This window comes from Notechis scutatus, chromosome 1 (assembly GCF_049901735.1).
Source record: "Notechis scutatus isolate UNSWTSFEM ecotype Mainland chromosome 1, rNotScu1.2, whole genome shotgun sequence".
In the NCBI taxonomy this organism is placed as follows: Eukaryota; Metazoa; Chordata; class Lepidosauria; order Squamata; family Elapidae; genus Notechis; species Notechis scutatus.
Window position 1 is genome coordinate 234,377,815 of NC_142009.1, and position 27,261 is coordinate 234,405,075.

Below are 27,261 nucleotides of genomic sequence, written 5' to 3' on the forward strand. Positions count from 1 at the left end.
TCGGTTCAGTCTCCGCTGCTCATCGCTCCTACCGGCTCGCCAGAACCAGGCCGAACCGGTCAAATACCACTACTGGTATACACACATATTATCCCAGAATAAATTTCCTGGGAATCTGTTTAAACTCTGTGCCCCCTATGTAAATGCTGAATTTTAAGGGGCCAAAAAAGGGAGGGGGTCTCTTTAAGACTCTGAGCTCAGTGGTTCCATCAGGAACACTCAGTTTAAAGAGACAAAGAGAGGCAGAGAAAAGAAAGATATTTGGCTAAGTCTTACAGACAAGGAAAGTCCTTCAAATCCAATATATTCTACCAATATGTTACAACTATGTTTAGTCACCTTGGAAGCAAATTCATTTATAAGTTTCTCCTTTTTCAAGCATGTGATTGTGGTATTCAGGAGGTTCTGACCAGTTCTGGAGAACTGGTAGCGGACATTTTGAGTAGCTCAGAGAACTGGCAAATACCACCTCTGACTGGCCCCGCCCCCATCTACTCTCTGCCTCCCAAATCCCAGCTGATCGGCTGGGTCTTCTTTCGTTGCCCTGCACAGGAGAATGGAGCTGGAAAGCAGGTTAGTGGGGTGGGGAGGGAATGGAGATTTTGCAGTAACCTTCCTTCCCACCAAGCCACGCCCACCAAGCCATGCCCACCAAGCCATGCTCACCAAGCCACGTCCACCAAGCCACACCGTGCCCATCAAACCACGCCCATAGAACCAGTAGTAAAAAAATTTGAATCCCACCACTGATGTGATTGTTGCTCTGGAGGCAAAGTTAAAACCCAAGAAATGTGCTGTTAACTTCTGTGTTATACTAAGCCTAATTGTAATTAAGAATTATCCACTCAGAAGAGAAAGTAAAAAGGATTCGAACCCCGCTGGATATGATCAAAGATTCTCTTGATTCAACAAATTTGCTTGTCATCATATCCAGTTGCTGCCAGAAGGATCCCAATCAGAGCAAATAAGCCAAAATTTCACAGAAGGTTATCAGGATCTAAAACTTACTGAGGTAGATTGGATAAGGATGTTAATTGCTGCTGCAACAGCAAAACACCCAACAGGGTCTATTTCAAATAAATGATGATGCCTTTATATTGATTCTAAGATAACAGATTTCATTCAATTAAGGGCACATCATTCCTTGCCATACCAATGAGTTAAATATATTTCTCCTTTTTGGTTTCTTTGAATTAGTCTTGATTCTTGGGGGGCTCCCTGGACAAATCCCTGCAGCTAAGATTTTTCAGGGGTGGATTACCATTATCTGCTTGCTAGGGCTGAAAAAATGTGACTGGCCCGACATTACCCAGTTGTGCCTAAGATGGGGACTGGAATGCCTGATCTCCAGATTTCTAGCCTATAAACTGAAATACCAGATGCTGCACATCAACCTCAAACCCCAGCATTTCCCCCTTTAAACTCTTCCCACTAACATTTATGGTAATTGAGGAGGAAGATCTTGGATAATTCAAATGTTTGATTAAAGGCATCAGACCAATGTTGGCACAAGCAAGATTTTTTTATTTTTGTACTGTGCAAAGGGTTAAATATAAATGCCTAAATAGTCCTTTCCAACTTTGTGTTCTCTTAGTTGAACATTTCTTGCTATCTTGATCAGCCTACTGCCTATAAATTATATTAGGCATGTCAAATTCCAGGCCCATGGGCCAGATCCAGCCCGCAGGGCCGTCCTGGTCTACCCAATATGAAGAGGAAAGATTGGACTAGCCTGGCTTCAGCCTGGTCTACCCAGTGCAAAGACAAAAGATGAGGCCAGCATAGCTTCGGCCTGGTCTACCCAATGTGAAGAGAAAACATGCCAGCAGTTTGGGGAGTGGCATCAAGCTAGCCATGCCCACCCAGTCAGTGACACGCATACACATCCCGAGGTCAACCACAGCCCTGATGAAATTGAGTTGAACTACATTGTTATATCTTGTGCTGGTATAGTCTCCTTTGAATACATCTTCATAGAACAAGTTGAGCATCTAATTTGCCAAAAAGATGAGAAACAGAACAAAGAAGCAATCATTTGGAGATAACCCAGGCAATTCTGGGAGTGCTAAGGAAAGAAGAAAATCATCAATTGATGCTGCATTATTATTGTCTTCCTACAAAAGTCTCAGAGCTGGAGAGCAATGATAGTAATAATAATCTGTATAGCAAGAACCTAGCATTTCCACAGTTGACAAGTTGGCTTTCACTCCATATATAATTACTTTCTTGCAGTTCACAATTTGTCAACTTAAAAATCATTTTGTGGTTATAATCAGTTAAACTGTCCTGTAACTACTACTATTCATCTCTCTAATCATTTCTTTACCTTTCAAAAGACTATCTTGGTCAATATTACCATACATCTATTATTAGTCCAAAATTGTGCCTATAATGGCATCAAAGTACAAGTGTTATAGGGAAACTTAAAAGAAAACTTAAGATGATGTCCTGGCAGAAACTTTTTTACCAATCTGTGGCTTTAAGTATTAGTTTATTGGCATTGGGATTATCTTATCTATAAAGCAGCAATATATAATCTGTCAAAGAATAAACTTGTACTAGACGGCTGTTTTGGAGTGATTGGTCTTCAAGGAAACAATGAAATTTTCAGTTGAAACTTCTGTTTGCTACTCTATCTGCCAACAGCACAAAGAATGCTTTACATTAGCAATTATGTGCAGGTTTCCAGAACAAAACTTATTCCTGGCAAGTTTATGCACGTATGTTTTATGGATCTCTCTCATGATTAAAAAATATGAGCGATCCATAAAACATATGTGCATAAACAATAATGACTGAAGAGTTTCATAGCAAGAGCAGCATATACAACAATGCACGATTTATAGTCTCCTGGATGCTAATTTTCTGCCAGGAATGTAGAGAATTACATTCCTGCTTCTGGTTTAACATCTTCCAGGGTGCAATTTAATAAATTGCATGCAATTTATTCTAGCACAGCAAACAGAAAAATTCAAGCAACCTACACATACACCCATGGGGAAAATTACAGAATATAAATCATTAACAATTAAAATATGAATAGGATCTCAATAAGTCAATGGTGATAAGGTTGAAACATTTGTTAATCTTTCCCTGTTCATGGAAATTTGAAGGTCTAGCTCTAGCATGAACCATTTGGAATCTTGGTCAAGATATGTATGGGATATAAGTAGCTCTACATGAAAACATATGAAAGGGCGGACTGCTATTGCCATTTCCATACTGATCTCTTTTCACCTACAGTTATCAGTGAGAGCTAATTTAAGCAGGTTTTAGGCAGGTTGTATTTCAGCAACAGATGCTTCTAGATCGTATGTTCTGTGATAAAGTACAGAATGAATTCTTCTGAGTACATCCTTATGAATCTTTAACTACTGCAACTATCCTTTCCAACAGCTGATTGTCCAGTCCAGATATTCTCTCCCCAAGTAGTTTGTTTGTTTAATTGACTGAACTATGCAAATGTCCCCCAAATACCTACATGATTTATTACACAAGAAAAATTCTACAGCTAACTGAAGTTCATTGTCTAGAATTACTAAGCTCTTTCCATAGGAGTTTGTTCCATTGTGATAATTTCCCTTTATTCCTTCTGCAAATTATGTTTTTTTTTTTTCCTAGCACTTTAGCCTAGTTCTCTTGTATTGTCAAATTTATCCCCCTCGTTGCTTCATGGGCTTGGGCCTTCCTTCTATAGTAATTCTATAATTAAATCAATCATTTCAATTTGACTGTTATAATCTATTTTAAAGTCAAATCTAAACTTGTTTCACATATATTGCTTGATAACAAATGAACTCCGTGGGGTGGTTCTCTTTAATAAATTGTTTCACATTTGGCAGAAATCTTTGTTACAGGTTTACCAATAATACATAATGCACACAGATCCTTCAAAACCAGAACTAATCCATATCCCATAAATATAATTAACTGGCTTGGGATAAAATTGAAAGCTATGGTTTCACTGAAAGTAATTCATTAAAGCACAGTATTTGGTTTAAGAATGGAAAAAGCCAGTTGAAAAATCTATCAATAGTGAGCAAGGCAGACACATGTATAACAGGGGCTCCTTTAAATAGGTCAAGGATAGGAGATCTGTTGCATTTTGCTACAGGATACAATAGGAGATCTGTAGCATCTGTAGCCTTGGTGGCGGCAGTGGTTAGAGTGCAGTACTGCAAACTACTTCTGCTACCAGCCGGCTGCCTGCAATTGGGCAGTTCAAATCTCACCAGGTTCAAGGTTGACTCAGCCTTCCATCCTTCTGAGGTGGGTAAAATGAGGACCCAATGGGGGCAATAGGCTGACTCTGTAAACCACTTAGAGAGGGCTGTAAAGCATTATAAAGCAGTATATAAGTCTAAGTGCTATTGCCATTTCAAAAGTGTATTTAGCTATAATGCTATCCAGCCTACAGAACTGAATTAGAAGGAATGTTGAGAGTTACAGTTCCTCAATTTCTGGAAGCATATAAGCTTTTATGCAAGACATACAGCTACCTACCAATTTTGGAGATTATACTGGGCCCACTTAGGTGTATGGGTATAGCAATATATAGAATCCATTATTTCTGTTCATTTTTCATCACTGTTCTTGTTATAAGAGAAATTCCCAAAATGTGCACAAGGAAAATTAAATTCAGTTCAACCATCCCCTCAGCAGAAAACCTCTAAAGGCCTCTCAAATGATTGGACTGTAATATAAAATTATCCATGACAAACATTTGCTTTCTTATTCTTCAGTTCAAGAGTGTGCTCTGTTCATTATAATTCAGAGAATAGTTACTTTATTATCTTAAGTTAGTTGATTTAAGTTTTCTGCTTTATATTAAGCAGCTGACATATATAATCAAATCTCATTAAAAAACAAGGAAGGTTATCTCTATCTGCTGTGCAATTAAATGCAAAGATGGGTATTCTAATTCACAGGCCATTTTCCAGATAGGCTTTTTCCCAGCACCTTTAAAATAATTAATTGATAACGGAGGACATTTTCTTACTTGTGAGAGATGATTGTGGGAGGCAGCTGTTTGTGATCACCAGCCAGGATACACTTCCTAACCTTTAGCAGTGGGATCCAACAGCTTGCTTCAAGAGCTTGCGAACATTCATCAATCACCACAAGATCAAAGTGGTTCTCAGGAAGAAGCTTCAGCGGACCATCAGAAGAAGCACCTAATTAAAAACAAGATTAAAAACTACGCTGAGCCTTTCAGCACTGCAAAAATGGAAAAGGACTGGCTGTCTTAAAAGACCTTCTGATTCTGTCTTCTGATTCCTTGGGGCGTTCCGAGTGTGGTTGTTTGCCTGCAGATGTTTCATTACCTGACTAGGTAATTTTATCTAAACAGGTAATGAAACATTTGCAAGCAAACAACAAAGCTAGGAGAGCACCAAGGACTCCATAATTCCTCATAGTACTGGACTGCGTCATTATTGCCGTATGATCTTCAATTGCATGCGATTGAAGTTTCCAATGGTATGGTCAATTTTCCTTTCCACAAGAACATTCTTCTACTGACGTAACTAAGACAGAGTTCAGAAAGCTAAGCAGGGTTGGATTTGGTTAACAGGTGGATAAGAGACCACCAGCAAATCCCAGAGCTGCAGACTTAAATTAGGAAGTCATAAAAATCCCAGAAGACAGCTGTGGCAAACCTCTTTTATATTGTTGCCAGAAAACAACACAGACGTGGTCATGCCAGTTGCACCTTCTTTGTAAATTCTACCTTTTCATTCACAACTGTTTATTTGCTATAAGAAATCTATCAGAAGGGGCAGAAGAGCTGGCACATTTATGTGTGAAATGAAATGAAATTGATTTGCAAGCCTATAATGGAAAAAAACTGCTGAGTTTATACCTATGGAAGAACTTAAGGCTGCAGTGTGCCTATAACCTTTACCCTTTTGTTTAGCTTTCCAGAACATTCTCTGGACCCAACGGCAGGTCAAACTACATGAATCTTCCATTTCTACAGTAGGAAAATAGATACCAATGGGAAGCCCACAAGGAGGACTTGAATGCAAGAGCATCCTCCTGCTCTTTTTCCCACCAACTAATGTCCAGAAATGTATTGCTTTTGTGTGGTTTTCTTGGCAATGGTATGGAAGCAGCCTGCCCATTAAACTGGCTGACAACAAGGATGCCATCAATGAAGCCACCTAACAATAAAATCACCATAAATCATAGGGCCGCATGGCCATGTAATAGCTAAAAACACAATTTACAAGCAGGGAAAATGAAGTATTGGAATTACTGGAAAAAAATCTTTATTCTTAGACTTTTACTTCCTTCTAGACTAGCAATCACAATCCAGCCCCAGAAAGGGATGCTCAAAATGATTTCAACTTATGGAACACATAGAAAAGGACAAAAATGAAGACTTTGAATAAAATAAAAAAGATAGTTCTCAAAATAATAATTATTCCCAAATGAACGAGGCAGTGGCAATCTAGTGGAAAAATATCAGGAATGAGATTTAAAATGTCAAGGGAGGTCTGGGACTGATCAAGTCTTGGTTATAGAGGTGGCTCATCTTGTTTCTCTTCTTAGCCTGACCAGCTAAGCTGGAATGAAGTAAGGATGTGTGAATGAGTGCAGCTTTTAGTTCAGAAAGTAAACAGTAAAAGCTGCAAATCTGCATTTGTATCTATATATGAGTTTTTAGATAAAGGAGAAGTAATTTTTGAGATATCATAACATTCTCTGTACAGCCCTCAGGGGTTGTACACACATAACAGTTTGAAAGGTAAGAAAAATATTTAAAGAATAGTCAGTTATATGGGTCTGAGTTTTGAGTTGCAGGTAAAATTACGCCAGTCCTGGTTTATTCCCCAGTTTAACCATTCTGGGAAAATCCTAGTGTATTGAACTCAGTTAATTAAAAGCCAGTTCTGCTCCTTGGGTAAAAGCAATTAAGATTTGCCTGCTGAGCACAGCAATAAAGTGACAAGATTGGGTTGCACCAAATAACCTTGCAGAACAATGATTCTTACCTTTCCTTATAAAAACTGGGTAATTGCTGCAAGGGGAACATGCTTCTAAAAAAGGCGGGGGGTGGGGAGTGGGAGACAGAGAAAGAACCTATTGCAGAGAAATTGAGGTTTCCACACTGTAAAACTTCATTCTTATCTGGTGTCTATGCCACTGATTTCAAACCAATTTATCTGCAGAAAATATGTAACTGTCCGTAACATGAACACATATGCAGAGTTTCTGCTTATAAAGGAAACAAAAAGCTGACTGTAGATACACACACACAAACACATACACAAGCATACATACATAAACAAATGGAAAGGTGCAGAGTCATCTATTCCCAATTGTCTTTTAACAAATAAAATAATTTCGCCTTTTGCCTCTAAAACCACAATGTTTGAAATTTTACTTCTGACAAACAGTGCAAACCAGGTTTCTATGAGAAAAGCTAAAGGGCAAATGCTTGTCGTAATAGCCCCACATTTTCGGAAAACATGTTATTATTTCAAAACCTTGATGGTGGACCTAGTTATTAGACCAAGCACCTCAAAACAACCTAGAGGAAGACAAGTACCAAAAAGTTCTTAAAGTTATTTCAACAATGGTTGGGAGAAAAGATTATTCTCAAGCAGGGGTAGGATTCTCCCGGTTCGGACGAACACCTTGTTCCAACGTTCAGCTGGCTCCGAACCAGTTCGCTTTGACGAGTATATGGGTCCTCCCGTCCACCCCTGCTCTTTCCTGTGCTTTATGTATTTTTGTTAGCGCAGTTGATTCGCACGGTAGAGCAGTTTGCCATGCCTCAGCTGTTTCTTCAGCTGCAGTTGAAGGTATTAAGCTTTTTAAAATGTGGAGCACACAGGCAAAGCGTGTGCTCACCAAATCAGTTGTTATACCAGTTCAATCACACTTCTATTCTCAAGTCACCTGAAGGTAATTAAAAGTCATAAAGGCAATTAAAATCCACACAAAATGGTGGACATGGTTGGAGACCTGTTACTTGAGAATAATTCCCTTTCCTGGGTTGGCTGTGATGGTATGGACCAGCGGTTGCCAACCAGTGGGTTATGTCCCACTGGTGGTCCGCGGCCCACTGGTGGCCTGCGAGAAAATTTTGGTGGTCCAAAGAGAAATGTCCCCCCAAAAGCAACCCCCACCAAAAAATAATTAATCCAGGCTGTGCGGGAACAGAAGGCTGCGCTGCCCACATGGCCCGCGGGAATACAAGGCTGCACCGCCTACATGGCCCACTGACCGCTGGACCCCACCCTTCGCAAATCTTACCTTCAGTAGACCCACGCAAGCTGGAACTGGAAGGTAAGACCAAAGGCGGGAGAGGGAAATCTGCCCCGGGGTGGCTTGCTGACATTGGTGGGAAAGCTGGTCCCATATTCCAAAGCTGCAGCAGTCAGGACTGGCCCTTTGATCACCCCAGAGCAGCTCTTCCACCTGGGTGCACTGGCCTGCCGTTGAGGAGCTGCTCCATGATGACCAAAGGGCCAGTCCTGACTACTACAGCTCTGGAATATGGGACTGGCTCGTGGTGGGACTGGAAATCTTCTCCTTAGGGGGTGGCATATGCAATGTGTAAATTTGCAAGTGGTACAATGTGCAAAAAGGAGCACAACCCTCGTTGGCCGGAATGAGTAATAGTGCTGTTGCCGGGGGGGACGCAGTGCAAATGGGCCGAAGCGGTAGTGGCGAAGGCAGAATGCTAATGCCGCGCAAATGCGAGTAGCATTTGTTCTCCAATCTCCAGGTTAGAGGAACAACATTCAAACGTGGCTGGCAGCAGCCCCTTGCGGTTTCCTCGCTGCCTTTGAAGCCAATTTCAAAGGCTGGGAGACGACTAGAGGGGGCGGGGCTCACTGACCACCAAATTGGTTCCCAGCCAGCCTGGGGGAGCATTCAAACAAGGGGAGTGGAGGAGGAGGAGGCTTATAATAAAAACCATGATTATAAGCCACCTCCTCCTCCACTCCCCTCGTTTGAAGCCTCTGAAGCAGTGGTGAAATTTGACCACCTCGTGCCAGGTGGTAGGGAGAGTTTGGTTTGCCGAACTGAACAATCGCCCCTGGTTGGCCCTGTCCACGCCCGCCCGGTTGCACCCATGTCGGCAACAGGGGTGGTAAGAGAGAGAGAGAGAGAGAGAGAGAGAACAAAGCAAAAAGCCCTGCAGAGTTGACACCTGGACATGGCAAAGGTCTTAATCCAGGAGAAAAAAGCCTCTTGCTGCCCTTTACCCAGGTAGCCCTTTTCTAAGCTGGGGATCTTCAGGATTTGGGGAGGGGGATGAGGGGTGCGTGTGAAGGACTGCAACTTTTGATGATCTTTCCTCCAAGAGTTTCTCCCTTCCCTTTCACAACTCCGCAGCACAAGTTGGTCGTTTCTGTAAGTGTCGGCCGCTTCTGCAAGTGTCAGCGGAATCAATGAAGCTCACCCCACAGGGCCAGTTCCTTAGGAATTTTCCCCTCTCTTCACTCCCTAGACAGCCGAGGAGGCGCTCAAAACAACCTGGAGCTTTTCCCACCTTATTTTGCTCTCTCGGCTTACCTTCCGCAGCAAAGTCAAGACGACCAACCATGTCAGATTCCCACACCTTTCACCCCCCATCCCGGGGACAGAGAGAAAGAGAGACAAGAGAGAAAGAGAAGAGAGAGAGAAATGAGAGAGAGAGAACAACAACAAAGAAGTGATGTCAACTTGGCTATGCCCACCCACCCAGTCATATGACCACCAAGCCATTTTTACATTAACAATTATATTATATATACATACATACATATATATAAAATTATTTTTTAATATTAAATTTACCTTTAATATAAACATTAATTTTTATATCCCGAGGACCACTAATATGAATTTTTAAAAAGAAATAATATTTCTTTTCTTTTTAAAAATTCTTTTTAAAAATTCATATTAGTGGTCCTCGGGATATAAAATTATGAGTTTGGTGGTCCTTGAGGTCCAAAAGGTTGGCGACCCCTGGTGTGGACAACACATGTTGATATTTACCACACTAATTGCAGAAATGGTGTCTACTTCTGTAGAAGCGAATACCCCTTGAAGTATCTTGCCCCTCCGCAAATGAATATGGCCCTTTTTTAAAGGACATCACTTAAGGTAGAATGAACAGCATAAGACTGTACAACATCGTCATCAGGCCTTGGCACCTTTCCAGAAGTAAATTAAATTGACAAAGGAGTGAATATGATTTTATGCCTTCTATAGATTGTTGACTAAAGTATTTCTTTTAAATAACATCCAGAGCTTGCCCAGAATTCTCTTTGGTATGAGAAATTTCAGAGCAGAAGGGGCATATAATTTTCAGTAAGAAATTGGAACTGATATTGTGTTCATAAATCAACTTTGTACGTTAGACATTTTAATGCGTATTCTTTACACAAAATTATCTGCAAGGTTTCCTGAAAATTATCCTTATGGGATCGGAAACAGTTCCCCAAACATAAATAATTGCAGTTTGGTTGAGTCCTCTCCAAGAGGCTGTACACATGAGTATGCGCTTGGAAACAAAAATAAATTCCCTCCTTTGCTGGTTCAAGGGCTTAATTATTCCTATAAATAATGCATAAATTCCTTTCCTTCATTAAATGGAACAAGAAAATGGCAAGCAGTGCTTTGTAAAATGTGAACAGCAGTATTAGTCTGCTGTTCAAATTCACACACTATTGATTAGTTATCAAATCACCCAATCACAGAATAAAATGTGATCGAAAGAAAAATTGGGCAGTAAGATTGGAGACCCTAGCTTGGTCTAGTAGTTAAGACTTCAGGCTAGAAAGTAGGAGACCGTGTATCCAAGTCTCATCTTAGCCATGAGCCAGCTGGGTGACTTTAAGCCAGTCCTCTCCTCTCTCTCTCTCTCTCTCTCTAAAAAATAGGAGGAGGAAGATACGTTGAGCTCAGTGGTGGGATTCAAATTTTTTTACTACCGGTTCTGTGGACGTGGCTTGGTGGGTGTTGCAGGGGAAGGATATTGTAAAATCTCCAGTCAGAGGTGGCATTTGCCGGTTCTCCAGACTACTCAAAATTTCCGCTACCGGTTCTCCAGAACTGGTCAGAACCTGCTGAATACCACCTCTGCTTGAGCTACAGGAAAAAATAATAAAGAGCAGTACAAATAAATAAATAAATAATAAATACAGTGCACTGTTCATGTTTATAGATACCGAGATAAGAAACAGTTCAAAGATATACTATGTAGTTTGGGAGTTCCAGTTTAAGTAGAATGCAGTTACAAATGGAACAGTTAGATTAATAATAGTAACCATTTGATTAAACCTTATAGGCAAATCTAGAAAAATTCTCCTAACCTGTGTTCGTAGCAAGAATAACATGAGCTTTTTGCAAAGTTTCAGACATAGCCATTTCTTCTCGTTCCTTCAGTTCCTTTCTCAGTATCTTAATTTCATTAAAAAAATGTTTTCTCTCTCCTTTGTCTTGGGTCTTCCTAGCTTTCATCTGCATAAGAGAGACAGTGATCTCAGCACAGCACACATTTAGTAGTCAAAATAATAGTAAAACAGCAGTAGGATTTATCTTATAAAAATGCCATTAGACTACCACAAATGCTTTTTAGGTGGATTTTCTCCAATCTGACCCCATAACTGGCTGGGGATAATGGGAGTTGTAGTTTAGTACAAACATGACCACTGAAGCAGTTGATAACAGTATTATTTTTTTTATATTTTTTTCTGCTTCTATAAATATTCAAAGCAGCTTACAGTAATAAAAAAATCACTACTGTATAATTCTGCGTAGTAAAAATCAAAATGAAAATCAGTATCATTGAAAGCAATTAACAGTCAAAAGTCAAAACTGAAAGAGGGATTTATTTGCTATTTTCCTAAATAAGGGGAAAACAGGAGCCAAATATTGGAGCAGTGTTTTTCAATCTCAGATTTAAAATGTATGGCCTTTCCTAGGCAGCATGCTGGTGAGTTGAAGTCCACACATCTTAAAGTTACTGGAATTAAAAACATCCAGGTAGTTTGGGATTCTGGGGTCCATGTGTGAATGAATTTCAGTTGCCAAGGTTCAAGCAGGCACGGATCGGCAAAGAGCTCTTTCACCCAGCTTCCAGATGAGACGGAGTGCTTTTGGTAGTCGGCAGCAGTTTTCAACCTTTCCTGCCAGCTTCCCCATCGACTCTCTGGGGAGGCTGGCAGGAAAGATGGCAAGTGTCAATCACATGAGGGGGTGCTTAGCAAATGGTTGCCAATCATATCATCGTGGCAGGGTTGTGACATTTTGTGGTAGTTGGAAACGTTTTACTTTTTCAAGGCCTTTGTAATTTCGACCTATCATTAAGCGACTGGTCATTAAGCAAGGACTACCTGCATTGCAGAGGAATATAGGCCCATTCCTGAAAACAGAACTGCCTCGCCTATGTCAGTGGGAGCTCCTTCAAAAGAGCTTCTTTTGCCATGTGGGCAAGTTCATAGCGGTGTTGACAGTCTCTCAAATGATATAGAGCAGGAGTCTCACACTCAATTTACCTGGGGGCCGCTGGAGGCAGAGTCTGGGTGAGGCTGGGCCACATAAGGGATTCCACAGTGGCACTGCAGACGTCATTTCCGCTCAGCTTCTACTTGTCAGCGGCTCCTGGTTTTGCCTTTCCCTTCCCAAGGCAACGCGGGACAGGAGCCGCGCGGAGCTGCGCCGGCGGTAGCAACTCCTGACAGCCCCAGCCAGACACCTGAGCGGAGCCCGGGCGGAACTGCCTGTTGCTGCTGCAGGCGCTGCTGCGGGCGTCTGGCTGCCCAAGTAAAGAACCGCACCAGCTCAGGGCAACTGTGAGGAGCAAGAGGGGAAGCTGGACCATTGGAGAAGCGGAGCAAAGCCAGAGATTAGTAGCTGCCTCTTTCAGCGCAGAAAGCTTCCCCCAACCAGCTGGCTGGTCTCCTCCTCCTCGGCCATACAGAACAAACAGGCAGAGAAGGAGGAGAGCAGCTGGCCAGTTGGGGGAGGCTTCTTGTGCTGCGAAAGAGGCGGCTAATGATCTCCGGCTCCGCTCTGCTTCTCCAACATCCGGCGCCGCCTTGTTCTATGTGCTGGCTGCTCGGACTTGCCGGGCCCGAATGTCAGCCACGACGAGGAATGGTGGACGGGACTTCCTTCAGAGGTCCATTCCTCCTGTGGGCCGCACTAATATTATACTTTCATATCACGGTGGGGGCCACAGGATATCATCCTGCGGGCCGCAATTGGCCCGGGGGCCGCGAGTTTGAAACCCCTGATATAGAGGAATTCAAAATTTCACATCTTAAATTATGACCAGTAGGCAACTGGCAACCACTATAATATGTTTTCCTACACAGTGATCCTATGTTTTTCACTAGTTTCTTTTCTGAACATTTTAAGGATGAGGCAAAGCAAAGGAGTTGGGAGGAAAAAATACAGTTTTCAGAGGCAGGGTGAAAAGTGAAATAATTTTTTAATACATAATTTTTAGATAATTAATTTTATCTAAATTTTTAGAATACAAAGGAGTTGATATTTAAAGAGAAGTGGCCAAAGTGCTAGTCATTTGCTCTAATTCTTTTTAGTTTAAAGTGATCTTCTGATTTCTTACAAAAAAGCACAGATGAAACTTGGTACGAGGTACTATCACTACCAGGAGAACTAAGGGAGGACTAGAGATCACTGTCCTTGTTCTCCAGTGAGAACTCTTTATAGTTTCTCTGTATAAATTATAAATCTCTTATACTCCTCTGAATAATTAATTTTGGCTCAATCAAGAAAATTATTGCAAATGACTTCGAGGATCCTCGGAATGGTGAGTGTAATGCAAAGGCAGCTGACTTTCCATTTAGTGCGAGCCAATCAATCCTTGACCTATAGTGCCTTTCATTCTTCAGCCTTACAAGTTCTCTAGGGACGAAATACAGCTAGAATATATTGCGTGCCTCTACAGAAGTTTGCAGCTGAGTTATCCTTGGTGAAAAGATTACTCTCAAAATTCCCCAAACCTCATCTTTTATTAAAATCAATTTTCTAGTCCTGAAAAGGACAAAGCAAACAATAAAAAAACATTAAACTTTACAGAAAATCTTAAGGTGAACTGTATTAAAAAGTGCCATTGAAAACACTCATCATGCTGAGCACAGCAGAATTTAAAAGATAACAAATAAGCAAGCTGCTTAACACTTTCTCCTTTCAACCCTCACATAAATGCCTCTTTTCTGCCTGCTTTGCAGGTAGTCCTCAATGTATGATTATACAATTAACAACCATTTGAAGTCACGATGGTACTGGAAAAAAAAGTGATTAACACTTAACCTCACACTTATGGCAGATGAGGTGTGTCCCTGATCATGTGATCAAAATTTGGGCTCTTGGCAACCAGCATGCATTTACAATAGTTGCAGTGCCCTGGGGCCACGTGATTGCCATTTGTGACCTTCCCAGGAAGCTTCCAACAAGCAAAGTCAATGGGGAAAGCTGAATTTGCTTAACAACCAGAGTGATTGTCCCAAAGGTGCTTTTTCAAGAGGCAACTGGACTTTCTGGTTTAAAAAACAACAACAACACAGAAAGTATTCAGGAGAGAAGGACAGAGAAAAACTGAGTGAGGAATCTCAATTTGATCTTAACAAGTGCTAGAAAGCTAAAATGGAAAGAAAAGACTGGATCCTAAAGAATCCTGAATATTCTACACCAGGGGTGTCCAACCTTGGCAACTTTAAGACTTGTGGACTTCAACTCCCAGATGCTCTACAGAATACAGATAGTCCTCAACTTACAAACACAATTGAGCCCAAAATTTATATTTAAGTGAAAAAATTGTTAAGTGAATTTGTCCCATTTTACGACTTTTCTTCCCACATGTGTTAAGTTGTTAAATTAGTAACATGGTTGTTAAATGAATCTGGGTTCTCCATTGACTTTGCTTGTCAGAATGTCACAAAATGACTCCTAAGCACTGCAACTGTCATAAATATGAGTCAGTTGTCCAGCATTGGAATGTAAATCAAGTAACCATTGGAATGCTGCGACGGTCATAAGTGTGAAAAATGGTTGTCACGATTTTCACTGCCGTTGTAACTTGGTCATTAAGTGAACTGTTGTAAGTCGAGGACTATCTGTATCACATTATGGGAGAGTCAATTATTAGATATTTTTAATTTTAGTCATTCAACCCAACACTGTTTATATACCTGCTGAGTTTTGGTTCAATTTCAAGAAGACACATATTCAATCATTTCTGCATAGCACTTACTTATTCCAAGAATATAATGTCACCAAGAACACTATAGATTTATAGTGCATAGATTTATATCCACAATTTATTCTACAGATTATTTCAAATAATGGCTGTAAAAATGTAATACAAAACTTACAAATGCTTGATCAATGTCCTTCCTGATATCTGCTACAATCTGGGCATTATCTCCACGCAACAGGACAGCATCCAGTGAATGGTGCTGTATGGACTCTAGGAGACGAGCTGGGCGACCAAGACGCAGGATCCGCAGATTATGATTCGAGAGCCTTTCCACCAAGTTATCGACTGCAATATTCGAGGGAGCACAACAGAGAACCTAGGAAGAAAAATATCTCTTTAAACAGTATTAATTCTCTTCACTGAAATACAGTAGCTACAGTCTTATACAGATTCGTATCTATAGTTTACAGAAACACTATAAGCATCCATGTCAAAAGGAAAAGAAAGGAGATTATTTTATAAGTGCCAGGAAAGGAGATTATTCTCAAGTCAATCCTGGATCAGGATTTGACCCGGAGTTTGAAGGACTTTATTATATGCCAGACCTCTGAGCTAAAAAGAACAGTACAAATTCAAAGCATTAAACCAGGATCAAGGACCAAAGTTACTTTGAGATACTAGTCCCAGCCAAATTTAACTTCTAACCTGCCAAGGATCTCTCAGCTTTGTCTTTTTCCTTTATGTGCCTGATGAATACCCTTTAATTCCAAAGCTTTGTTAGTATATCTCACTGAACCTCAGAAGATCCAGGAACTCTGAGCAGAAACAGCTGTGCTTCAGCCGAGGAGAGAGATTAGTAGGAAAAACAAAGGTTTTCTAGAAGTATGGGTATCCTGGATGAATTTGTAACACTTCCAAAGTTTTTCCCTAGCTTCTAAGCGGAAATAAGAATATTATTCATCGTAAAGAACCCAAACTATAAAATAAACGTGGTGATTCTTAAAAACTTGTATTCGTGAAATAAAATTATGTTTCTTTCTGCTGAGAATCAGACCTCATATGACCCACTTATCCAATCTTTTGATACCGCCAAATGGACATTTTCTAGAATCTTCCAAGGTTTATATTATATCCAAATTCCCATACATATGACCTAATGTTTTTCTAAATGTATTCTGAGGACAAATGTATAGTTTTTAAAAATACCTCTGCCACCAACCCAAAATTATTTGTTTCTGTTTTAAGGTTTGATTTCATACTAATATTATCCTACCTTCTATTATTTCTTTTCCTAGTAGCGTAGTATCTTAAGATTAGGGAGAGGGGTTTAGTTTATTCAGGTTATTTACCTAGAGGTCCAGTTTATAATGAAACAATTAAAACTGTGTTTAACAATAAACTTTTGTGAACAGAGAGCATTGGGAATTGTAGTTTAACACACACAAAACTCTTTCTCTGAGTATAATATTACCATACTGTAGTTTATTTTTCTATAAGGGCTACCAATTATTATTTGTTTTATATTTATAGTTCAATTCCTTTTCCTTTATTTTCTCTCTTCGTAAAATTATTCCTTCCCTCTCCCCAAAACCTTTTGGACCCCTTGTTAAAAAATAGGCCAGTTAACATTTTACTTAAACTGTATTAGAATATCAACCTGCTGTTCTATTACATACCTCCCTTTTAAAGTGAAGGACACCCAAATACCATCTGTATGTATTGTGACCGTTCCCAATTCACCTGCCATACTGGGCTTAAAACACTGAGGCCTCAGAGTAGTACGATGGCCTCAGAGAACTAAGTTTCCGGGCTAAATCACTCTGACCTGGAAATAGGCGTCTCCTCAGAAAATGTATTCATTCACTCACTTTCAAGCCTTGCTCCACAGCTTGGAGTATTATCTCCACTACAGTTGTTGTCTTGCCAGTTCCAGGTGGTCCATGAATGATAGCAAGCTCCTTCTGTGCCAATGAAAAGCAAACCGCTTCCTTCTGAGAGGCATCCAGGGATTCATTGTAGAACTTCAAAAGCTCTGTAAGCAGCAGGAACATTTGTTCAGGTCTCAGTCTCACCAAGAACATTTGCGAGAAAGCAAGTACAGTACAATACAAATAAGAAGAGGCTGTTTTTGGACATTGACCAGATTCTCAGCAAAGGAAGCATCCTGATAATTACTAAGAGCAATTCTAAGCCCCCACTGAGGCCTGGCATCTCTCAGGAAAGTTTCTGTTTTACTGCAAATATTTTCAGTCTTTGAAAGAATAACAGAAGATTAATGTGCTTTAACAGCCCATTGCCTTTAACTGTTTCACCATACAGAATACATTCTTACTAGGAAATTCCTTGAAAAAGCAGACACCTTTCTTTCCTAAAAGTACAAACATTTTAAACAATATGCTGAGCCAAAACCCTAATTATAGCTTTGAACACTAATGTATAATTGGATGAGCAGCAGAGTTTCATAGAACAATTGCTAATAATTAGCAGTGAAGCATTAGACAGTGAAGTGAGAAGAGCAAGAAGTACTACCTTGAAATGGCCTGCAGACAATGGTGGCTGCTGGAAGGATGCAGGTGGAGCTAACAGGTATATCAGCTTCTGTCTTGTTTTCCTGAAACCTCATGTTTTGAGTGCTCTGTGCAACCTTTAAAATAACTACATAAATGTCTATACTGTACCTTTATTTCTTAATTCACGACCACCCTTTTTTTTCTTGATGATAGTTGTAGAGGAGGGAGGGGAACTGTCAATTAACATCCTGTGCAATATTTCACTTCTGCCTCTAGTATGCAGCCCCAACTGGAATGGGGAAAAGGGAACTTTCAGAAGACCCTCACTTCAGTAAAAATGTTATATGTTCTTTTTTCCTTGGGTGGATCTCAGGAATTGATATTATGCCAATGTCATTATTATACCATTATTATTACTGTCCAACTCCGCCTCCTCATCCCACCAACTTTTCAATTACAAAGACGAGGAGGCTTTTAGCGTGTTTTATGCCAGTATTGCAGGAAGAAGCAGAAGAACATTTATTCACCCAAATCCAGAAGAAAGCAACTAAAATATAAATAGCAATTTTATATACTGTATAGGGGAGCAGTTGGTAAGTAGGAGTTGTTGTCATCGTTAGTTTGGCAAATGCTATTGGAACAGGCATTTTTAATTTCAGACCGGCAAAAGACACTAAATGGACAATTTAATTTCACTCTAGCTATAGGAGTTGGCATATCAAAAGGGGCAGCAATGTCACTTTGCGGGATCAGGGTGCCAAAAGGTTTTGCATTCTGAGCGGCGAGAAAAGAATTCTTTCTTCAAATTTGCTGCTGCTAAGCTGCCCGATTGGAATGGCTCTTCTGCAAGAAGTACAGAGGTGCCAGCATTACAGTTTTACCATAAAACTGTTTCTCAGGCAGATTTTATTCAAATAATGCAAATAGCAAGTTTGTTTAAAACACAAAAAGCAAATTATAGATGTTTGTAAAATCATGGTAACAGCAAGTTTTGTAATGATTGGTAAAGAATATGTTAGAAAGTTATCATCAACCTACATTTCTAACTATTTTTTATCATCCTACATTTCTAACTATTTTTTTAGATTATCCAAGCCAGGGGTCCTCAACCTCCCGTCTATGGACCCATACCTGTTTGAGGCCCATTGGGAACTGGGCTGCACAAGTGGCGGGCAAGAGCACAAAACTATCCCTTTCCCCCCACTGCCAGTTCACAGAACCGGAAAGGTTGGGGATTTCTGATCCAAGCAACATGGCATTTTAACCTTTTTTGCTGTTTTATAATGTTTTTATCATTAAAAATGTCACGTGCAAAATAAAATAAATATTTAATGCCTAAAAATAAGAATGTTTAAGTAAATCCTCTTTCCACATGTAAAGTCAACCTTTAAAAATTGTTGGGAACACTTGAACATCTTAAACCTTCAATTATTTTAACATGAGCTATAGGGACTTTTCTTGTTTTTAAAGAAACATTTTAGTGCATTTTCCATTTACCATACTTATGTTCCACTTCTTGCTGATGAATAAGGCAATATTGCAGCCCTTAGCAAAAGAGTACAAATGAAAGATTCCAGATCTTGTGACAGCATGAATGAGCTCTGGTTTGTTAGTCATGACTAAGCTACACTTCAAAAGCCAAAAGTCCTATACATCAGGGATCCCCAACCTTTTCGACGCGCGGCCCGGTTCCCGGCGTCAGCTGAAGCGCCAGCGCCCGGTTCGGCGTCAGCTGGCGCCGCCATCTTTTGACGAAAAATCACTTCCAGTGACGTCACGGAGTGATTTTCGTCAAATAAGCGGCGCCAGCGCTTCCGGTGAGCTTTTCGGGTAGAAATGGCTTTCTACCCGAAAAGCTCATCGAGCATAGCGCCACTCATCATCTTTTGACGAAAACTGCTTTTTACAAAAAAGATGGCGGCGCCAGCAACCAGCGGCCCGGTAAGGCTTGTTCCGCGGACGGTGCCGGTCCGCGGACCAGCGGTTGGGGACCCCTGCTATACATCATGAATGCTAAAGAAGCTTTTGGCTCCACTTGGCATTTGATAATGCATTCTAAGTTATTCACAAGATCAGATTCATTTATCAGCTGACAAATGCAGAATGAGGGAAAGCATGTCAGGCAAGCTGATAAGGTGCCTATTTGCCAAGGTGCATAAATAATCACTAGAGAAAATTATAATGCATTTGGCATTTTTCTGCAGAACAGATTCAAGAACAGGACAGTGCATCTATGATGCACATGAGAGATATGATATAGTTTTAGTAAAAAGACAGAAGCTTTTTACCACTTAAGCTAAGTTACCTGAAAGATTAATTCATGAAATAAATTCCACATTCATTCACAGCAATGATTTTGCCCCAGTATTTAGACTTATTTTTCACAATTCACTAAAGGTACAAGCAATTTATAAACTGTCATGTTTATGTTCTCTCAAGGAAAGACTACAAGTGTTAGGGAAAACAGAAAAAGAGGCGGTATTTACTGTCAACCTCAAAGTATGTCATGATTTGTGGCAAGTTGGTTTGGGCATTTTCTGTGCACCTATTTTTGGATTTTATTATTTAAATGCTACTAATATTTAAGAAAATGGACTTGTTTTTTTGCTATGGGGCTGAAATTCAGTTACTTCTGAGTGACACCAAGTGCACCTGCACACAGCTAGCAAAAACATAATGCTGAAGAAAGTAACATATAAACATATTTATTTAGGCAGTTTCCAACAGCAAAATTTGCTATTTCTTTTATGATTCATCCCTTCCAAGAATGTAGGAACTGCTGTACAGGACCAAAAGGCTGCTCAGTCCAGCATCTCTACTACTATGGTGACCTAATGGCAAGGCTAAAGCAGGAGTACAACAGCATACTCTCTATGTCCCAGTTAACACAATCAAAGCATCACATTTTAACCTTTTCTTTAATACATCAGGATAGAACGATTCCCAAAATCCAACTGGAACTATTTAAAACACAGAAGAAATCTGACAAGAATAGAGACAAGCAACACAAAAATTATCAGAATTTTTCTCGGTTTACAGGGATGCCTAAGTCTGTTTTTTTTTTTCCTGCAGAAGCAGCACATTTTGGGAAAAGTGACAATAGCACTGTTATGGCTGTACTGCTCATAGAAAAATGCTGACCTCTGGTGGTTACCAACTGTCTTTATATATTATTCCCAAATTCTAGGTTTCTCTATGTGAGCTTTCTGGATATTTATTTTTAAATGTAGGTGAGTTTCTAAAAAGTATTCTCTCTCTTCTATTCAGAATAGAATAAACCAAGTTATTATATGTGTTTTTTCTGACATATCAATTGTCCTTTATTTCTATTGGTTGCCCTTTATATAATTTACCTTTAAATTACATAGATAAGATACACACACACACACACACACACACACATACATACAGCAGCTAAGGCTTCATTTTAACTTGTACTGATGTATATGCTACAGTATTTTGACTCACACAATTTAAACCATGTTTTATAACTTAACAGAGTTTAGTGATCAGGTTCATACAACACTAAACAAACCATTGTCTGCCATTATTATATACTAGAAAGGAGGCATTATATGACTATGACCTTTTCCTCATAGACAGGCTTGCTCATTTATTTAAAATAACTTATATAGCCATCTATAATTTTTGAGGACATTTAATTTGAGAACATTGTTTCATTCAATGTAAAGGGAAAATCTCTCTCTATATTTCAATGTTACTATGCTTACTAATGGTAGGAATTGTGTCTACTGGTATACTTGGGTTCTTGATAAATGGAAACAGAAAAATAAAAAGTCAGTTTATGAAAAGTTGAACATTATCTGCACAGGATCTATAAAGACAAATGGAGAGTACGTAGCATGAGTGCTGGATGGACAAAATCTGGGATTTGGATTATGAGTATGAGAGGTGATAGTAACCAAAATTGGAAAATGTGGTTTGATTTTATACTAGAGGCGGAGGGGCATACACGAACAGATCAAATTTCTGTTCTTCTGAATTAATTGAGAAATATACAAATGTGAAAAAGCAAGTTTAGATACTTGATTTAAAGAAAGTAGATTATAAATAAACTTGAATTATGGAATGCTTTTCGTGAACATGGGGTTGAAGATTTCCTTCCTGAATGCAATAAAAGCAGTGTACTGTATATACTGAGATTAAGGCACAGATGAAAATAAATGACTTGTTTCAGGAATAATACAACACTAAACAGGAGCAAAACCTGAGGCAATTATGTTCAACTAGGAAAATGCAGGAAACAATTACAAGTTACATCTAAATGGTGAAAAACAAAACAAATGGACAAATTTCTTTTCCTTGCTAGAATGTTTACTAAAGGTGGAAAACTAGAGAGAGAATTATCAAGATATGCCTTATCTCCTGCTGTCTAAGTCTCAACAATCACCCCGCATTAATGTGTTATGCCTTAGCAGGATGTGAGAGTCTAATCAACAACTATCATTTTGAAAACCAATTCACACTTGTACTTGTGCTGTAAAGATCTACAAAGACAATACAGAACAATACTTGCTCAGATATAAATGCTTACTCTCTATGAAATAAATATTTATATTTGTCAGGTCAGTACAAAATGGCATTGAACAAAGAAAATGAGGTTCATTTGTATCTTTTCTTCCAAAGGCATCACAGAGGGCAAGAGGGGAAGGCTTTTTAGGGATACCAGTTGTGGATTAAATCACACATTCTGAATAATTTATTCTTCATTTCCATATATTTTTCACCATTCATTAAAGAAAAAAAGAAAAGAAAAAGTTCTTACTTGTATCACTGGCAGCACTAGGTTCAGAAGAACACAACAGCACATCAATAAGATCAGATGCTGGACCAGACCCATAGTGATTAAGTGTACTTAAAGCCCTTCCAAAGAGAAGAAAATAAAAGGAACTGAATCTTAAAGATGACTCTTTGAGAGCTTAGGAAACACCCCCAAAATAATATCTTAAATAATTACAAATTCTGTGTGATCAGCTTGAAATGACATATCATAGTCTCAAAACCATACTAAAACTTCCCAGGAACATAGTATTATCAGTCTTGTAAAGTTAAATTAGCTTCTCTTCCACCCTACTTCTTCATTCAGGGCTAAAAAACTTCCAACCACATGCCAACTTAACCCAACGGGCACATGCCATCTGGAGCCTACTTGTTTCATTGTTTTCACAAGTGAAAGGCTCAGAGTATGAACATATGTTACCAATGTATACACTACAAAGTGCATGACAAAAATGAAGCAGCCAATAAACCAGTGAACAAAAAAAATACAGAAATATTCATGCATCTTTGAGTTCCAGAACCTAGGAAGATGAGGCTATCATCCAAAATCTCAGTACAATGGAGCAAATGGACAGGTATCTCCCAGCTATACCTCACATAACTAGTTTCCTTATTTTTTTTCAAGCATTCTGGTTATTAAATATTTTGTTATTCTTTATTTAAGATATAAAAGTTCCATAAACATTCTTTGTTAGTTTACCTTTTGAGTCTGTTGTATGTAACATCATTGGCAAGTTTCAACAGACGGTACAAATTCTCCTGATCTAAGCTCACAAGGTTACTTTGAGGCTCATCAACTGCTATAGTAATTGAATTGGAGGCTGTTCGAGTGACAATTCCTGTGCAGATCTGATTATTTTGTCCAGCTGCTTCATAAAGTCCCACTATGTCACCTGCAGGAGATAAATGATGACAAAGAATAAAATTAGAAGACAGAAAAGCAAAGGAATTACAACCTATCTGAAGAAACCACAAATATATGAAGCTCATCATTCCTCCAGCAAAAAACAGAAATAAATCAACAATAAAGACAAAGAGAGGTGAAACATCTAAGGTAAGTCTTTGTGGTAAACAATACATTGATTCTCATTCAATCATTGATCAGACAATTCAAGCAATACCTAAAACTGAAATGGGAGAAGACTATAATGTTAATAAGAGAAAATTTAACAGGCATAATAAATTAATACAAAATTTAAGGAAATGTCAAAGCAAATGTCTAATAAAGTTTAAATAGGTAGCCAATCATACGATTTTAGCATATGGAATACATCTAAGATAGAAAAGGTTCAAAAAAAAAATTCAAATAATAAGATAAATTTGGTGAATTTACAAGATCAGATTACTGCAAATAAATTATCTAAGAGTCAGAGATTTTAGAGAAACTGCTGACAATGTTGATATAATTGATTACTTGGTGAGAAAACTTAATGAATTGTTTCCTGATCTAAAACCTATGAATAAGAATATTGACTATGCAAATGGAGTGTTTGCTTCATGAAGATACAAAGACTGTGAGAGACATTGTGTCAACATTTCTCACTGCACCCATAAAAGACAAACTTATCTGAAAGAAATATGAGGTACAAGAAATAAACTGAGAAGGAAATAGTGATGTTATTCCAAGATATCACCAGGATTGAATGGTTCCTTTCAAATTATTTAAAACATTCAAATTATTTCCTTTTTGAGTACTTCTATTCTTCAAAAAATCCTTATTTTTCCTTTTTTCCGATTTGGTATAGAGAACTTGATTAAGGAAGAAATTATAACCGCAGGCATAATTTAGGGAAAATGGATACACAAAAATGTAAAGACGAAATTAATTGTATAAAAGGCTTCCAAAAATTGTGCAAGCTCAAAAATTACTTAATATATGGGAATTATGAACCCCCAATCAAATGGATGTACATATTACTGAAACAGATTATCTTACTCAGAAATTGATTAGTTATTGACTTCTAAATTCTAAGTCATATTCAACAAGCTGAAATGTGGCAATTTGTAGGTTAGACCATACACTGGTAATCCTAAAATTGAAATGAGATAACATACCTTACTCTTGGCATTTTAATTCTGTCTTAACCCTTAATCAAGCAACAAAACCAAACCTCGGGTACTAAAACATTATAGAAAGTTATACAAACAAACATCTATTACAAAAATGTATTTAACTTTAACCCATTTATTTGGGAGCAACTCAAGACAGCACTCATCTCTATTGCTTCTACATCCTATTTTCCACATAATAAGTGTGAGATTGGTCAGGCTGAGAGAAAGTAATTGGCCCAAAGTCATCCAGCTGACTTTCATGTCTAAGGGAGAGGTAGGTTAATATATAATATTAAAAGTTTATATGTTGTAGAAATAGCATAGTGAACCTTCATTTGATCCAGAGAGTCTATGAAGCATTTGTTTTATAAAGGATACTAAAGTCTTTTGTCCACTCACAGGACATGTGGAAATTATAATAATGTGTAAGAGTACAACATTTTGATGCTAAACTGGTGCAGTGTCAATCAAAATGTGATAAGATTTAAAAATGATTGAATTGTACAGAAAAAATGGGCAAATATCATACTCTAAATTTGCCTACCCATCCTTTTGCTACCTTTCACAATGTTCCAATGTACTCAAAAATAACATAACAGATAAGATTTTTCAAAAGCCCTCATGCAGACTGTAGTTTGTACTGATGAGACTGAAAGTAGGTCAGGTCCGATGTATTCATCATTTATGCATCAAGAGAATCCAGGCTTTCATAAGGAAAAAAACCCTCTTGGTTGGTTACTGAAATAAACTATATGTAAAACAATAATAATTTACTAAACATCACAAGTCACAAAGGAGGCAGTCATACCAAGTGATATTGCTACCCATCTGAGGAGAATCAACTAAAATTAACTAGGACACCTTAAATTCATTTTAACCCTTTCCAAGTTTTCTCACTCTAGTTCCCAGTAGGCACTAAAATTCCAGCAGAGAGCTCTGGAGAGCTCCAATGCAATGGCAAAATCCACACATTTTGCCATTGGGAGCCCTTTATCCATGGTCAAAACTTGAATACACAAGAGAACTCTTTGACTAAACAAAGCTTAAAAGAAGATGCAATCCCCATTTTTTAAATTCAAAAAAGTAAAAGCAGAAGGAGCATTGAAAGCCCCAGCATTGAAATCAGGTGTCCTAGTTAACAGATTTAGGGGGCAGTTCAGAATCAGTTACTTTAAGCTTTCTAACTAGCATAGGTCAGAAAAAGGAAAGCCTTCCAGAAAGCCCTGGAATGATGCTAGAAGCCATTCTTGGCATATACATAAATAATTTGAAACACTGATACAGACATTATACCTCTATGTAAATATAATAAATGTAAGAAACATACACATTCTTACATGCCATTCCCATTTAGGTTAAAAAAAAACCAACACCTGTATCCACTCTGTTTACCAGTGAGAATTCATTCTATTCTGGAAAGTAATTGAACTGCCAACAAAACTGATTAGCTCAATTGTTTTAACTATAAGCTGTGGGGCATCTTTCATCATAACAATTTTAATGTAAGCTGTCGTGATTCAATGAATCTATTCTCCTTTAAGCCATAAGAAATGCCCTGTGCAAGTTCACACAACATTACCCTCCACATGTATTTGATTTATTCACAACAAGAAAAATGCAATTGTGCATTATAGAATCCAAGGTTGGAGGTCCATCCCCTAGCAACTCTGAATCTAACACAGTATGTGTTTTAACATATAGTTTCAGTTTAGAAAACTTGCGCCTCAGAAAGAGCCTGTCTTGAGCTGATGTGCTTTTCAAAATCCCTGAAGCTCTTTTCAAAGAACATCTTTCTCTAATTCTGCACACGTCCTATTTCTAAATGGCATTTTTAAAAAGAAAAAAAGATCTTCCTTGATTATTACACAGTACAGAATGTATCAATGGTAAAGTGTCAATTCAAGCATACAATTAATTATACAATTAGTCCAACTATCTATGGCAAGGGAAAAGAATGTCAGGAGGTTCTTAAAATCTCTTTTTTAATAAATAAAAATACCTTTGAGATTCAATACCGATCCAAATTGAAAAATATGCCTAGAATCCATTGTTTTACAGGACTGGCCAGTAGGCAACTAAAGGGTGTGTATGCATGTGTGTGTGTGTCTATTAATGCAGTACTGTGCACATACTAAGTAGCATTCTCAGTGACTGCAACATAATGGAAAGATGTTTAATAAAGCTCTCGGAGAATGGCACTTTTTAGGCTACAGTCATTTGGTTCATAAACTGTAATAAACCTTATAATGTTTGGTTTTTGGCTTCTGAACTTAGCCACTGTGGTTGGTAAACCATGATTTATGGCTTAAAATTTTATTAACATTATGTTTGAACTGTGCAATTAATACAAACCATGCCTTAACATGATGTGAGACCAGCCAAGTAGGAAGGAAGATAAAGGCTCTTTTTTAGAACAAATCTGAGAAAGGATATGATTCAAATATTTACTCAGAAGTTAATCTTACTGAATTTATAAGCCTTTTTCTTAAGCGAGTGGATGCAGAACTATAACAAAATTACTTTACAAATATGTGAAAATCAGATTCTAGGCATGAGCCTCTACTATTATACATTGTTTCACAATGAAATAGTGAGCCCATAAAAAATAAAAAACCTGGGTTAGAAGGTAAAGCCCATAGCACATTTATTTTCTGAGTGTATTTCAGATTAAATGAAATCAGAAACTTTACTACTGTCATCGACTATCTTGAGAGAATCTTCAAGATGCTC

At 38.6% G+C, this 27,261-nt stretch overlaps 1 protein-coding gene across 1 annotated transcript in view; it reads right to left on the reverse strand.

Annotated features, from left to right (window-relative positions):
- IGHMBP2 (immunoglobulin mu DNA binding protein 2) overlaps positions 1–27,261 on the reverse strand; it is a 65,545-nt gene that overhangs the window by 34,520 nt on the left and 3,764 nt on the right. The window contains exons 3-8 of the mRNA XM_087950708.1: positions 23,180–23,372; positions 22,466–22,563; positions 17,038–17,201; positions 15,345–15,545; positions 11,316–11,463; positions 5,000–5,174 (exon numbers count right to left, since the gene is read on the reverse strand). Coding sequence (XP_087806834.1) covers positions 5,000–5,174; positions 11,316–11,463; positions 15,345–15,545; positions 17,038–17,201; positions 22,466–22,563; positions 23,180–23,372 — 979 coding nt within the window. The remainder of the gene's footprint in view (positions 1–4,999; positions 5,175–11,315; positions 11,464–15,344; positions 15,546–17,037; positions 17,202–22,465; positions 22,564–23,179; positions 23,373–27,261) is intronic.